At 35.1% G+C, this 16016-nt stretch overlaps 1 protein-coding gene across 8 annotated transcripts in view; it reads left to right on the plus strand.

Annotated features, from left to right (window-relative positions):
- The window catches only part of HMBOX1 (homeobox containing 1), a 165683-nt gene that overhangs the window by 97720 nt on the left and 51947 nt on the right, over positions 1-16016 (plus strand). For all 8 annotated transcript variants that reach the window (XM_054576023.1, XM_054576026.1, XM_054576024.1 and 5 more), the window contains exon 5: positions 10960-11070. In XM_054576023.1, the coding sequence (XP_054431998.1) occupies positions 10960-11070 (111 nt within the window). The remainder of the gene's footprint in view (positions 1-10959; positions 11071-16016) is intronic.

The following is a 16016-nucleotide window of genomic DNA, read 5'->3' on the forward strand; positions in this document are numbered from 1 at the left end:
TATCTTCTCTGGCATTACTGATTTTAGTGATTTTCTTCTTCTCACATTTTGCTTCATCAATTTACCTAAAAGTTTCTCAATTTTGTTACCCTTTTCAACGAACCAATTTATTATTTTATTGATTTTTCTGTATTGTTTCTATTTTCTGTTTATTTCTGCTTTATATTATCCCCTTTTTTCTGCTCACCTTATATTTAGTTTGCTCTTTTCTAATTTTTTTAAGATGGAAATCTAGGTTGTTGATAGATTTTTTTTTTTAATACAGGCATGTACAGTAATAGTTCTTTAAGGACTTCATTAGCTTCATCTCATACATTTTTGTGTGGGTTGTATGTGTGTTTTTAATCATCTCAGTATTTTCTAATTTTTCTCATGATTTCTTCTTTTACACATTATTTAGAGCTGTGTTTTCACATATTTGTGAATTTCTCAACTTTTTTCTGTTTTTGATTTTTAATTTTATTTCATTGAGCTAGGAGAGCAAGCTTTGTATGATTCAGAAATCATTCAGAATTGTTTTATGGCCTAACATTTTGTCTACACTGGAGAATGTTCCACATAGAGTTGAAAATGTGTTCTGTTTTTGAGTGGATTGTTCTTTAGATGCTTGTTAGGTTTAGGTGGTTTACAGTGTTCAAATTTTGTTTCCCTGTTAATCTTCTGTCTTGTCTCTATTATTGAAAGTGGAGTGTGGAAGTCTCCAATTGAAATGTCTATTTCACCTTTCAGGTCTGTTAGTTTTCACCTCATGTATTTTGGGACTCTGTTGTTTGGTGCATATGTTTTAATTATGCTTTCCTCATCAATTAAGCCTTTCATTGTTATGAAATATTCTTCTTTTGTCTCTCATAGTGTATTTTGTCTAACATTAATATAGCCACTCAAATTTTCATTTGGTTACCATTTATATGGTATATCTTTTTCCATGCTTTTACTTTCTGCTTATTCATGTCTTTGAATCTAAAATATATCTCTTGTAAACATTATACATTTGGACTGTGTTTTTTAGAATGGATTTTAAAAATCTGCAACCTCTGTCTTCTTATTGGAGTATTTAATCTATTTAAATGTAATTATGAGGGAAGATTTACATCTGCCCTTTTGTTATTTGCTTTCAGTCTTGTGTCTGTCTTGCTCCCCTGTTACTTGATTACCTCCTTTTTTTGTTTGTTCAATAGATATTTTCTAGTGTACCAGTTTTAAATCCCTTGTCATTTCTTTGTTATTTTTTTGTTATTGTCTTAGTGTTTTCCTTGGGGATAATCATTAAAATATTAATTTTAATAGTCTGGCTTGGGTTAATACAAACTTAATTTCAGTAGTATGGAAAAACTTTGCTCCTTTATAGCTTAATTTCCTTACCCCCTTCTTTGTGCTATTATTGTCATATAAATTACATGCTTACTACATTGTGTGTCCATCAACTTAGATTTACAAGTATAATTATTGTATTATCCAATTTTCTTTTCAATCAAATAGGAATAAAGGAAATAAGATAAAATACATTTATACTGTTTTTTATATTTACCTATGTAGTTACTTTTACTGGCACTCTATTTCTCAGTGCATTTGAATTACTGTTCAGTGTCCTACTTCAGCTAAAAGAACCCTTTTTCATGGAGGGCAGGTTTACTGGTGTCAGAATCTCTCTGATTTTCTTCATCAGCAGTGTCTTTGTCTCCATTTTGGAAAGATAGTTTGCCTGGTTTAGAGTTCTTGTTTGATGCTCTTTCTTCCCCACCCCCCAGCACTTTAAATATATCATCCTACTGCCTTCTGACTTCTTGGTTTCTGATGAGAAAATTGCCGTTAATCTTAGTGAACATCCCTTCTGCACATTGAATTATTTCTCTCTTGCTGCTTTCAAATTTTCTCTTTGCCTTTGGTTTTTAGCCATTATTGATGTTGGTGTGGATCTCTCTGAGTTTACTCTACATTAAGATTATTAAGTTCCTTGGATGTGTAGATTAATGTTTTTCATTAAATTAGGAAATTGTTTGACCATTATTTTTCAAATATGCTTTATTCACTTTTCTTTGTTCCTGGGACTTCAATTGTATGTATGTTGGTATACAGAATGGTATTCCACAGATTTTTGAGGCTCTGTTTTATTTCATTTTTTCTTTCTGCTTTTCAAAGTAGCTAATTTTAATTGACCTGTCTTCAAGTTTACTGATTATTTCTTCTGCCAGTTCACATGTGATGTTGAGCCCCTTTAGTGACTTTTTCACTTCAAATTATTGTACTTTTCAGCTATAGAATTTCTATACAATTGTTTCTTATAATTCCTTTCTCTTTATTGATATTCTGCTTGGTAAGACATCTTTTTCATACTTTAGTTTTTTAGACATGTTTTCTTTAGTTCTTTGAATATCTTTTAAAAAGCTGATTTAAATCTAGTAAGTCCAGCATTTGGGTTTCTTTAAAAACACTTTTTATTGACTGCTTCTTTCACTATGTATATGTCATACTTGTATATTTGCATGGTTTTGTTTCCTTTTGTTTTTTAAACTGGAAGTTTGAATAATATAATGGAGAAATGCTAGAAATCAGATTCTTTGCCACCCCTGGATTTGTTGTTGTTGTTGTTTATTGTTGTTACTCTTCTTTAGTGACTTTTCTAGCTAATTCTTTAAAGATGTCTTTTCTTTGTTACCTTAGTGGTCAGCTAATTATTATACAGAGATTTTCTTAAATGCCTGGAACCAATAAGCGTCTCAGCTTTGCAGAGAGACTCTGTATGTATATTGGGGGATGTGTTTTAGGCTTAGGAAGGCAGTTAATAATTCTGCCTTAGCCTTCACTTTCTATTTGTACCATCTGTCAAGGTTAACTAGAGGTAAGAGCTTAGGGCCTTCATAGTTTTTCATTGTGCGTGCACGTTGTCCTGGTCATGAACATGTAGGCATGTGCACAGCCCTCCTATGGGCCTGGCTTTCTAGACTCACAGAAATATGTCAAAGCTTTACAAAGACCCTCATAGACTATCTTAATCCTTGGCTTTTAAAATATTTGGTCAGCTCTGAATTTGCCCCAGCTAGTATCACCTCAGGCACCTGCAGTATTAAATGATTGCCACTGATTGTTTTTAACAGAACACCTTCCTTCCTTCCTTCCTTCCTTCCCTCCCTCCCTCCTTCCTTCCTTCCCTCCCTCCCTCCCTCCCTCCTTCCTTCCCTCCCTCCCTCCCTCCCTCCCTCCCTCCCTCCCTCCCTCCCCGCCCCCCAGGGAAAATAATGTTTACACTGAATGAAGTTTGAAACAGGTCAAATAAGGGCAGGCCTTGTAAATGGGAGTTTTCAGGGAATCCCCAAACAGGTCAAATGATGACAGTTCTCTTAGAATGGTGTTTTGGGGAACTCCAAATCTGTTATACCTCGTCTAGTGGCTACTAGGACACTGGTTGCAGGAATGTTGTTTTCCAAATCTACTGTGATGCTGGGATGATGAGAATGGGTGTAGGTTAAGTTCAAAATGTCATAAAGCTGTTTTTTACTGAAATTCAGCTTTTTAAAAAAGGAAAGTTCTCCTTGGATTGTTACAAGCCTTTAGTTAATTTCTAGAATTGTGAAAAAGTGATTCTGATAATTTTTGCTAGCTCATTTTGCCATTGCTGTTGTCAGTGCTTTTAGGAAGGACTGATTTTTCAGAGCTCCTTACTCTGACATCAGTCTGATTTTGAAAGAAAATCTAACCCAAATAAATTTCCCCAGTAGAACTGTCGTCAAAGTATAAACATGGAAGACAAACGCAAGCATACAAGAACTGGGGGATATAGCATCAATAAACCTGGACAGTTATGTAATGTTTAACAACAGTGGTATGTCCTGAGAAATACGTCAGTAGGTGATTTTGTCATTGTGCAACCACCACAGATGTACTTACACAAATCTAGGTGGTATAGTATACTACACACTTACACTGTATGGTATATCACAGTCATGTATACAGTCTGTTGTTGACTGAAACATCATTAGGCAGTGCATGTCTATATTGATTAAAAACTTCTTGATGAAGAAATCTTACCAATCAAAAATTAAATTTAAAATGTAGCATTTAGGCATTAACTAAAAAGGGGACAAGAGGGACCTTCTAGGGAGCGTGAAAGCAATATCTTTATTTGCGCAATAGTTGTGTGTATATATATGTTAAATCTCACTAAACTATGCAACTAAAAAGTAGTGCACTTCATGATATATAAAACATACCTCAGTTAAAAACAAAAACATAGAGCTTAGGAATGGGAAAATTGGGAAACTGTATGGTAAATCTTGAATTTACTTAAATCTAGAACTATGAGTAACAACTATGGAAATTACGAATCCGAACAGAATGTAGATGCTGACCATGCAAAAATATCTTCCAAATATCACGAGTTAGGTGTGAAGGATGGGAAAGGAGATGGAGAGAGTATAGTCTGTGTGTGTTAGTTATCCATTGCTATGTAAAAATTTACATCAGACAGTAGCAACTGGAAACCTAAATCTTTATTCTCTTACTCAGTTTCTATGGGTCAGGAATCCAGGGGCAGCTTAGACAGGTCATTGTGATTCAGGGTGTCTCAGAAGGTTGCAGTCATAGGCAGGCTTAACTAAGGCTAGAGAACTCACTGTCCAGATGGTTCACTTGCATAGCTGTTAGAATGCCTCAGTTCTTTGCCTCATGGATTTCTCCATAGGTCTGGTTGGGTTGGTCTCACAACATGGCAGCTAGCTTCCCTCAGAACCACCTATCTCAGGGAGAGAGCGAGGCAGAAGTTGTAATGTTTTTCATGGCCTAGCCTCAGAGGTCAGAGACTATAATTTCTGCCATATTCTGGTGGTTGTAGAGACCAATCCTGAGCAATGTTGGAGGGCATTACACAAAGGTAGGAAGACCAAGAAAATTATTAGGGCTCATCTGGGAGGCTGGCTTCTAATCCACAGTCTGCTAATTTTCTTTCTTTCTCTTTTTCTTTTTTCTAAGCTAGGAGTCATTAGATGCTGCCCACAAGTTAGAAAATAACACTTCCAACCTTCTAATGTTTTTGTATAATTCTTTTTCCTTGCATTCATATACTCTTTTAGTAACCTCTTTTCTTGTATACAAGTATTTACTGAACTTGAGATCTTTCATATCACTCCAGTTTATTTTAAAATTTTTATCTTGAGGTAAAATCAGATCAAACTAAACTTAATATTTTTAATTTTAAAGTTCTCTCTGTAGTAAGATCTCATTTTAGTTATTTCTTCCTCTTCTGTTTTATGCTTGGAGTTATTTTATAATGGTGTAGTTATATTTAAGTGGTAATATTATAGATGGTTTGTTTTTACTAGCTTTACTTTGAATTTTTCTACTTCGAATTGCTGAGAATTCCTTTTTATAATGAGCATGTGTTGTATTTACAAAGAGAAAATCAGACTTTCAAAATAAGTTTTAGAATACTTAGTTGTAGTGAGACCATATCACAACTATGACTATTGGTGAGAGTATAAAATTGGGTATAACCTTTGAGGAAGTCTAGTAGTACCTATTACAAATTGTTATGCTGCTCATATGGTATGATTTAAAAATTCCATTCCTGTGAATCGACCCTAGAGTATTTATTCATATGCACAAATATATGAATAGAAGTTTCATTGCATCATCATTTATAATAATAAAACATTAGCAGCAACTGAAATGTCCAATAATAGATAAATATTTAAGTGGGTTATTGTATAATACTAGGTAGCCATTAGAATGGTGAAGATTCATAATGTACTACATGAGAAAATTCCAAGGCATTATTTAAGAAATGCAGGTTACTTGTTATGTATAGAATAACTCCAAATTTTTTTTTTTAAATAAAAACAACTAAGTGTGTGTATGTGCAGACATATTTATGTATTAAAAGCTTAGGAAAGAGCCTGGAAGGATGCACACCAAATAAACAAGAAATTAAATAATTAAAAATGGAACTGCCTTTTTACCCAGAGATTCCACTTCTGGGAATATATCCTAAGAAACCTGAAACACTAATTTGAGAAAATATATGCACCCTTGTGTTCATTGAAGTGTTATTTACAATAGCCAAGATTGGGAAACAACCCAAGTGTCCATAAGTAGATGAGTGGATAAAAAAGCTGTGGTACATTTACACAGTGGAATACTGCTCAGCCATAAAAAAACCAAAAGCCATAAAAAAAAGGAAACCTTTTATAATAGCATGGTTAGACCTGAAAATCTGAATATTATTATGCTACATGAAATAAGCCAGTCAGAGAAAGACAAATACCATATCTCACTTCTGTGTGAATCTAATGAACAAAATACAGTGACAAAACAAAAATTTTTTTTAAAAAAGAATACCTTTAGGATAGGGAATAAGAGAAGGATTGAGGATGAAGCGTTGGTGAATTTTTTTTGTGGAAAATGTATACGTGTGTTTTAACTTAAAAATGGCGAAAGGTGAACTGTAGAGATGACTGTAGTTCTCAAGTAGAAAGTTGCTTGAAGAAGCACGTTTCACTTTTTCAACCATGAAATGACCTTCCAGTTAAAAAGAATCTGATCAGGAGAATTTCGAATCTTAGTTGGCTCCTTTTAATCAATTTTTTCAGTCATCCAGGCAAAAGAGGCTGAGATTCCAAGCTGCAGGAATGAGGAGTGGCAAGAATTTTAGGAAGAGAAAGTTTGGATTTAGTATAAGCATGTGAGAGTTGAGGGAACAGAGTAGACTAGAAGGTAAAATTGAGATGGGGGACACAGGAATAAGAGCAGATTAAAAGGAAAAGGTTAATGAATTAAATTTACTATGTTAAAGACCTGTGAGAAATTCACATGAAGCTAACTAGCAAATGGTTTGAAACAGCAGTCTGGAGCTCTGACATGTAGATGATATTTTCAGTTATGATTGTTGATAGTTGAGATGACCATGGCAGAGTGTAGAGTGAGAGAAGATGCTTAAAGATGCAACTGTAGGGACACTAACACATAAGGAGCTAGCAAAGCAATTCCTGAAGTTGCATTGGAGAGTTGTCTCCAGCATTCCATGGATGAAGATGATATGAGTGGTCAATAGTGTCACATTCCACAGGAAGTGGAAGGAAGAAGATGCATTTAAATTTGTACTGAGACTCTGACAAAAATGGGTAGTGGTGGGGAGCCCTCTAGTGGAAGGGAGTGTGGCATTTGAGCTGGAAAAAGCCTGATAGGGCTCAGGAAAGAAGGTGAATGATGTTGGCAAAAAGGTTTTTTGTCCTTTGGATACAATGTGATCACTTTCTTAATGGAAATAAATTAATCAGGGGTTAGTTTCAGTTTCTTAGTGTATGAAGGTTGTATGTAAATTGTCTTTTTTTCTGCCTTGTGAAAGGTAGAAAAGAGGGTTTGAAGAGCTAAAACTTGTGGAGAATTTTTTTTTTCAGAAGTAGGAAGTAAGAGGAGAGTTAGGAAAACTTTTTCCCAAGGAGAAATACAAAAACTGACCCCGGAGAGAAGCGTCAGGACCCTTTGACACCAAGCTCACCCAAAGGTCCAGAAGCTTGGAGCGGCCCCAAGAGGACGAGTTCAAAGAACTCTACCTATCACCAAGCTGGTAACTGAGAAAAACCATTGGAAAAAATGTGTATTTTACATATTTAATTTTTATCATGCTTCTGGAAAAACTACTTGCTGAATTGGTTTGTTTTCTATATTTATTATATGAAAATGGATTAAGTTTACAGGAAAGAAGTTCTTTTTTATTTCCTTTCACACAAAAGACCAGACAGAAGGATATTCTCTATTACCCTCTGTCCCTTTGCTTTATTAAATTAATAATTACACAGAGAAAATTATGGAACAACGTATATTAACAGTTAACGGTGCTTCCTCAGAGTGGAATTGCTGAGGTAAGGCTGAAATTAACTTCTTTTTTGTACTCCATTTTTTAACTTAATTGCAGTGTTTATAAAACCAATAAAATATGTAGTGTTTATTAGAGTAGGCTAAATATAAAATAAATTAATACATATTTGTAGAGCAATTAAGAAAACAATATAGAGTCTACAGTGCAGGAGTCTGCCACTCTACTATCTTTGGCTGTATGTAAGGTTTTGTTACTATACAAAAGAATGTAGATTATGTAAATATGTACTTATAAACCTATACTTTGTCATTTATATCATGGGCATCTTTTCATATTAATACATATCCATTTAATTTATTTTTTAAATACTACGTAGAATTTTAAAAACTTTTGGGGGAAATTTTTATAAATTGAAATATATATAGAGAAAAGTGTTTAGCTTAATGCTGCTTACAAAGTGAAGCCATGCGTATAACCACCGTCCAGATCCAGATAAAGAGCAGTGCCGGTCACTGCATAAGCCTTCCTCACACTGCCTCCCAGTGACTAACCTGCTCCCCTCGAGCCGTAGGTAATCCAGCACTGTTCTCATGGCCATTCATGTAGGTCATTGTGTCTGTTTTTCAATAGTATGTAACTGAATCATACAGCTGTATGTGGCTTTTGTATGTGTCTGATTTTTTTTTTTTTTTTTTTGGAGGGGCAACATTGTTTTTGTGAGATTTATCCATGTGGTTACATATGGCAGTAGTTTGTCCTTTTTCTATTTGGTATAGTAGTCTATAATAGAATGCTTAAGTATCCCAATTTATGCATTCTTTTTCTTTTAAGATTTTCTTTTTAGAAGAGGGGAAAGGAGGGAGAAAGAGGGAGAGAAACATCGATGTGTGGTTGCCTCTCACGTGCCCCCCACTGGGGACCTGGCCCACAACCCAGGAATGTGCCCTACCTGGGGATTGAACTGGCAACCCTTGGTTCACAGGCTGACACTCAGTCCACTGAGCCATATTAGCCAGGGCCCAGTTTATGCATTCTGTTGATGGGTATTTGAGTTGTTTCAAATTGGGGACTGTTATGCATAATACTCATATAAGCCTTCTTGTATATGTCTTCAGAACACATTGCTGTTGAGCACATACATATTTCTGTGTGCTATATGCTGAGGAAAGAAACTGCTAGGTCATATGATGTGCTTATATTTAGCTTTAGTAGATACTGCCCAGCTGTTTCCTAAAGTGGCCCTGACATTTTACCCTTCCATCTGCAGTAGGAGAGCTCATATATTCCATGTGTTTGCCAGCACTTGGTATTGATGGATTTTTGTTTGGTTGTTGTTTGATTTTGGTGGCTGACTTAGAGCATCACTTTTAAAGTCTGCTCAGTTTTTTATTATGTGAGTATGCCATAATTTAACTGCCTTTCTTTTATGGGCTTTCGCACTGGTCCCCCACTGCAGCACAGCCCGAACCTGGGCAGCACTAATATCAGGTGGGCTCTGTGTTTGTTCGATCTGACTGTGTGAGGGAGACTTAATACTGAAAGTAACAGAACTAATACAGTCTATTCTTTCCTAAAATAGTCTTCTCCAATTTTCTTTGTTTTTGAGTAGTATGCTACCAATATGAAGAATCCATATAAAAATGTTTTATTTTGTTGACATGAAAATCAGTTTGATTTCATAATAGTAAATGATAGTTTCCTTCACTCTTGTTTAAAACTAGTGTAATGTTTGAATCTAGACTTGTGACGGCGTTGCTAAACAGACAATTTTAAATAATCAGCATTCACTTAGAACAAGCATGCACTGCTAGCTGCAGCAGCTGCATCACAGAGATCTTCAGTCCATTGGCAAACCACTGTGCGCATTATTCGAGAATGCAATTACTTAGGTTTTGGAAAACTAAATTTCACTCTTTAGTGAAAAGTGAATGGTGTTTCCAATCTAAGAACCTTGCTTCACAGCCCAATTTACCTTTTAACAAAGCTCCTCTCCAAATTCTCCTCTAACATAGGTTTTTTAAAAAGTATGAAACTTTAGGGACTTGCTTTTAATGAGTTAAATGTAATTACCAAACCTCCTATTTCTTCTCATGTTAAGGGGTATGATTACTTCATGATAACTACTCTTCCTGTGGTGCATTATAGTTTTAAACAGGTGTTGGCACAAGTGGTATTCAGTACTATCCAGTTACCAGAAGTAATTCCTTGGGAGAGTTTAGATACTTGTTAACCCTCTCTGAGAGATGAGTTGTCCTTTAGAAAGTGCCTTATGGCCATATGTTTTCTTTCTCCTGTTTTTCTTTGCTTTTGTAAGTTGTGTGTTAAAGTATTCATTTTTTGAATAGCTGTAGTGAGCAGAAGGAGCTTGTGATTTTTAGACATGCTCTTTTACTTTCACATGTGAAGGTTTTTCACGTTTCTAATTAATTGCTGTCAAGAACTTCCTAGTGATAGCTGAAAACTGCTTTATATTCTACTCAGCTTTTTGGAAAGTCTGTTAAAAGACTGTCTTTACCTCTTGAAAATTCTTAAGAGGTCATATTACAGCAGAACTCTAAAAGTCTTCCAATCCTTAGTTATCTGTACTAATTGTAATGAATCTGAAATGCCTAAATGAATTAAAGCCGAAAACCTTATTGAAGAGAGTATTTTCAGTGACCTCTCCTTTCCCAGCCCCTAACTCTTTTTATCAGTATCAGTAATGAGTAGCAAAATTATTGGCTTGATTTTTTTTTTTTTTTGGTCTTCTCAATGTCTAGTAAAAGTTCTAATATTCTAAACCCAGATTGGAATAAAGGTGGTGGTAGTTGAAGGACCATATATCTAAACAACTTCTGATAAATAGTTATTACTTAGAAATTTCTTCATGTATCTCTCATATATTTGTGGAACAGGTTTGGAGATTGATTTTAGAGACCACTTTCAAATCTTGGTTAATAAAATGCTATGACCTGTAGTAGATAAATTCTGAATATATGCTAGCCCATGTAGTCAGCCTTTACAGAAACACCCAATATGAAAGAGTGTTCAAGTTGCATCTTCCTTATAGAGAAGAGTTTTAAAGAACTCAGTAACCTAGGACCAACAGAACCCTTCCTGACTTCTCCATAATTTCAGTACTTGCAACAGCTATTTCTCTTTCTACATAGGTATCAGTCAGAGCCGGATCTCTCACTGGCTGTTGCAACAGGGATCAGACCTGAGTGAACAGAAGAAAAGGGCATTTTACCGATGGTATCAACTTGAGAAGACAAACCCTGGTAAATATCATTTCCTTTTTTCATTGCGTGTGAAATGAGACTTATGTAATTAATTACTTTACTGAATGCTTGTGCTGCCTTGTCTTCACCAAGGTATGATAGTTCCAAATTTTGCTGTTGTTCCTTTAAGCCAAAGAACACTCTCCACTGTAAAACCTAAGTACCAATTGTGTACATATTTAGTTTAGTGTCTAATATTATCTAGTCTTTTTCACTTCCACCTTCAAGGCGCCTCTTTGTTTCCAGGTAATATGATATTTCAACCAAAGTCTGAGGGAAAGCTAATGGGTGATTTTCTTTTCCTCAACTATAGGTACACACATAAGATTCCGTGTCTAGTTTTTTTTTTTGTTTGCTTTAGTAAATCTTGTTTTAGTTAGTAGTATGAAATATGCTTTTATTTGTTCATGCTACACCATATTCAGTGATCTCTGCTAATGATTTTCTGTGTATAATTCTAATTACTTGGGTAATGAGTGTGTCTTTGGACTTAAGGGTGAAGCTGTCCTGATGACTTCAGGAGCAGCAGTAGGTTGGAAAGCAGAATAAAATCTTAAGGAAAAAGATCACAGAAACCTTTGTCCCTGAGGTTGCCAGTAAGAGGCAAATTCTATTGCCAGATATTTTTAACCAGTGGTATATTAAAAAAATCTGAAGTTGTGTGGCAGACTGTCTTAATCTACATGTGACACAGGCTGGTGACAGTGAGCCTGATCTCAAGCTAACCTTGAGATCGAGCTATCTCCTGTGATACTAAAGCATGAAAACCTTTGCTAACAGACGAAACTACCAGTTGGAATACTGCATATTGAAGACTCTTAGCTAATAATAGCATTGGCTCTGAGGTAGAAGTAGAGTGTTACAGAGACATATTTTTGTGTATGCCTATGGTAAGATATTTCTTCAAAGATCACATTCTTGACCTGAAAAGCCCAGGCAGGCCAAAGCAGAAGAGACCATATTAGCCTCTCATATTAACCTCTATGCAGTGAATTTTTTTTCTGCCCATCAGCCCCAATTTTCTATTTTGAAATGTTTCAGTGTACTTTCTGAGAAGAGTTGAAAGCCCAACACAGTGAACATCTGTTTATCCTCCTCTTAGAATCAATAATTGTTAACATTTTGCTGTATTTGCTTTTTTCCTATAAAATAAGTAAATGAATAAGTTAAAAAAATATATATGTGTGTATCACATGCCACACACTCTTTAGCATTCATCTCCAAAAAAAGATGGTCACCTACACACCGCAGTTTCTATTACCACATCTAAGGAAATTAATAACAATTCCTTAATATCATCAACTATCCAATACATATTCACATTTATCTATTTGTTGTAATGTCTTTTGTAGTTTTTAAAAATTGACAAGTTGTCTCATTTAGGTTGACAAGTTGTAATTTGTTACGTCTTTTAGGACTCTTAAAGTTCTCAAAGTCACTCAAAGTTCTTTCGTACTTTTTAAGCCATTTCATATTACAAAATGTCCCATATTCTGGATCTTTAATTTTCTCTTAGTGTCGATTAGCTGATTCCTCTATAGCCTTGTATTTCCTATAAATTGGAAGTTAGGATTAGAGGCTTGATTAGACTCAGGTTAAACATTTTTGGCAAGAATATTTCATAGATTATTTAGGGAGGGTATGTCTAATGGCTATACTTTACTTTGAAATGCATCAAAGTAAAATGGACAGGGAGATGGAAAGATATCTGGTAAAGTTAGTACCGTGTAGTAAAATATTAGACAGCATGAGTACAGATTTTTGCCATGAATTCTTTCATTGTGTTGTATGTTTGAAAATTTTCAAAATAAAACATTGGGGCAAAATGCTTTGTAGGTAATTAACTTGTAGGTAAGTTACATTAACTTACAACATATCAAGAAGCATGTAATGGCAAGTTGTAGCATTATTCATATGCTAAGTTTGATCATTTGTTAAAGCAGTTAAAGATCACCAGGTCTTGTCTGCAGTTTATAAATAATCTGTGGGGTGTAATTTTGCCCCCAGTGGTCTTAGCATCTATTGATGTTGCTCATCTGAATCAGTTATTCCAGTGGAGATTGAAAAATGGTGATAATCTAATCTAACGTTTCTTCAGCATTTATTAGCTGGCAGTTTTTCTGCAAAGGAGCTTTTCAAAATATTTTTCTAGTGATATCTAGATATACCATTCTCTCAAAATACGACTCTTGTTGCTACCATTAGTTAAATGTTCTAAAGCAGTAAAGTTCAGTAGAAATATAACATAAATGACATGTGCAATTTTAAATTATCTAGTAACCACATTTTAAAAGGTGAGAAGAAAAAGCTGAACCTAATAGTATATTTTATTTAACAAATATGTATTATTATAAGACATGTAGTCTCTCTCCAAATACTGATTCTTTCAAACACAGTATGTATTTTACACTTAAAGTGCCTATTTCCAATCAACCACATTTCATGTGTTGAATAGACATGTGGCTAGTGGCTACCATACAGGACAGCACAGTCCTAAAACACGTCACGGTTGAAGCAGCACTTCAGAACTCAGCTCAGTGCAGTCAGTCCCCCCAAAGACATCACTTCTCCCATGATTCTCAGCAGAGCAAATCACATGAAGAAGGACAAAATCTTGGCATTTAATAGAGCAGCTTAGGCTGGCTAATAGAAAGGCTTCAGCTAGATAAATAAAGAACTTTGCTTAGGGGTTTCATGAGCCTGGTCACATTCCAGAAATTGGTTACCTGGAAAGCACTAGCAGGATTATCAGGATGTTTCAAAATCAAGAGTTTGGAGGGTAAACACTACTCATCTGTGTCAGGCAGTTACTTGTATTTGGCACTTAGAACAGCGCCTAACATATAATCTCATCAGAGTTGGTGAGGCTGAATTCCCACACTGGGATTTCAGGGCTGGGCTCCATTCCCAGGCAGGCACTCAGATAACCAGGAAAATGCGTTCACTAGAAACAGGAAGCGGGGCCAAGCTACAGCATTTTTGCAGCTGATTTGATAGTACTGGCCACTGCAGAATATTACTGTTAGAATTCAGTTTTTAGCACTGGGGAAATACTGTGTTCTTCTTAAGCTTTTCAAAAAAAAAAAAAAATGGTGGTTTTATTTTTGCTTTTAATCCTATATCCTAATTTCAGTTTATCTTGGAAGCAGAGCTAGGCTCACCCATCATCAGGGAATTGGAGGGAAGTGGAACTTAAGGCACTGAAACAGCAAAATGGGAAAGGACTAACATCATTCATTCAGCTGTTGATTAGGGGTTGTTTTCTTGATGGAGATAGTGCCTCCTTTTAAGAGTAAATTGCTCTAATCATATGCATTTGCTGTTCAATAAAGTTGTATTACCAACCATCCCCTTTTTTTCTTTTTAATTTGAAAATCAAATTCATACTGGTTCTGAGTTCTCTCTAGTCAAGTTTTCTGTAGGACATAACTTAAACTGAGGGTAATTTCTTAATTCAGTTGGTAGTTTCATTGCATCAACAGTAATTGGAAGTTAGCAATTAAAATTTAATTTTTCAAAGTTTTTATTTGCATTTCAATTTTTATTACAGGAACTAATGTAGTATGGAATTCTTTCTAGATAAGTGCAATTTTATTTTGTGTACTTTAACTTATAAATTTTTTTTATTTTTAAATTACAGTTTACATATAATATATTACTTTCAGGTGTACACCCCAGTGATTAGACATTGTATGACTAACTGATCATCCCAATAGATCTTGCACCCATCTTGACACTATGCGTAGTTACCAGAATATTATTGACTATATTCTCTATGCTGTATTCCCTATCTATATATCCCCATGACTATTCTATTACTACCTATTTGTACTTCTTAATCCCCTCACCTTTTCACCCAGTCTTCCACCCCTCCCATCCCATCTGGCAACCACCAAAATGTTCTCTGTATCTATCAGTCTGTTTCTGTTCTGCCTATTCATTTATTTTGTTTTTTAGGTTCAGTTGTTGATAGGGATGTAGTTTTTGCTATTTTATTGTTCATATTTTTTTTATCTCTTCTCTTTCCCCTTCCTCTCCTCCTTCCCCTTATTTTCCTCCTTTTTTTCCTCCTTCCTTCCCTCCCTCCCTCCCTTTTGTCCTTCCTTCTTCTTCCCTTTAATATATCATGTAATACTGGTTTGGTAATGATCAAACTCCTGTAACTTTTTCTTGTCTGGGAAGCTCTTTTATATATCCTTCCATTCTAAATGATAGCTGTGCTGGGTAGAGTAATCTTTCCTTTCATTACTTTGAATATTCCTTGCCAGTCCCTCCTGGCCTGAAAAGTTTCTGTTGAGAAGTCACCTTACAGTTTTACAGAAGCTCCCTTGGAGGTAACTAACTGCTTTTCTCCTGCTGCTTTTAAGATTGATTATCTCTTTGTCTTTAACCTTTTACATTTTACTTATGATGTGTCTTGGTGTGGGCCTCTTTGGGTTTATCTTGTTTGGGACTCTCTGTGCTTCCTGAACTTGTATGTCCATTCTCTTCACCAGGTTAAGGACCCTTCCTGTCATTATTTTTTTAATAGGTTTTTAATTTCTTGCTCTCTCTCTTATTCTGGCATCCCCCATGATGCAAATGTTGGTATACTTGAAGTTGTCTCCAAAATCTTCATTTATTTGGATTTTATTTTCTCTTTGCTCTCTGATTGGATGTATTTTGATTTCTTATATTCCAAATTCCTGATTTGATTCTTGGCTTTATCTACTCTACTCTTGATTCCCTGTAAATTATTTTTCATTCCAGTTAGCGTACCCTTCATTTCTTACTGGTTCTTTTTTTATGGCTTCATGTCCTTTTTTATGCTGTTCAGGTTCTCTCTGAGTTCATCTACTTTTCCCCTAAGTTCATTGAACATCCTTATAACCAATGTTTTGAACTCTGTATTTAGTATATTGTTTGTCTCTGTTTTGTTTTTGTTTTTTCCTGGAGTTTGGTTCTGT

This window comes from Pteronotus mesoamericanus, unplaced genomic scaffold, assembly GCF_021234165.1.
Source record: "Pteronotus mesoamericanus isolate MK-2021 breed Mesoamerican mustached bat unplaced genomic scaffold, CSHL_Meso_final contig_32, whole genome shotgun sequence".
In the NCBI taxonomy this organism is placed as follows: Eukaryota; Metazoa; Chordata; class Mammalia; order Chiroptera; family Mormoopidae; genus Pteronotus; species Pteronotus mesoamericanus.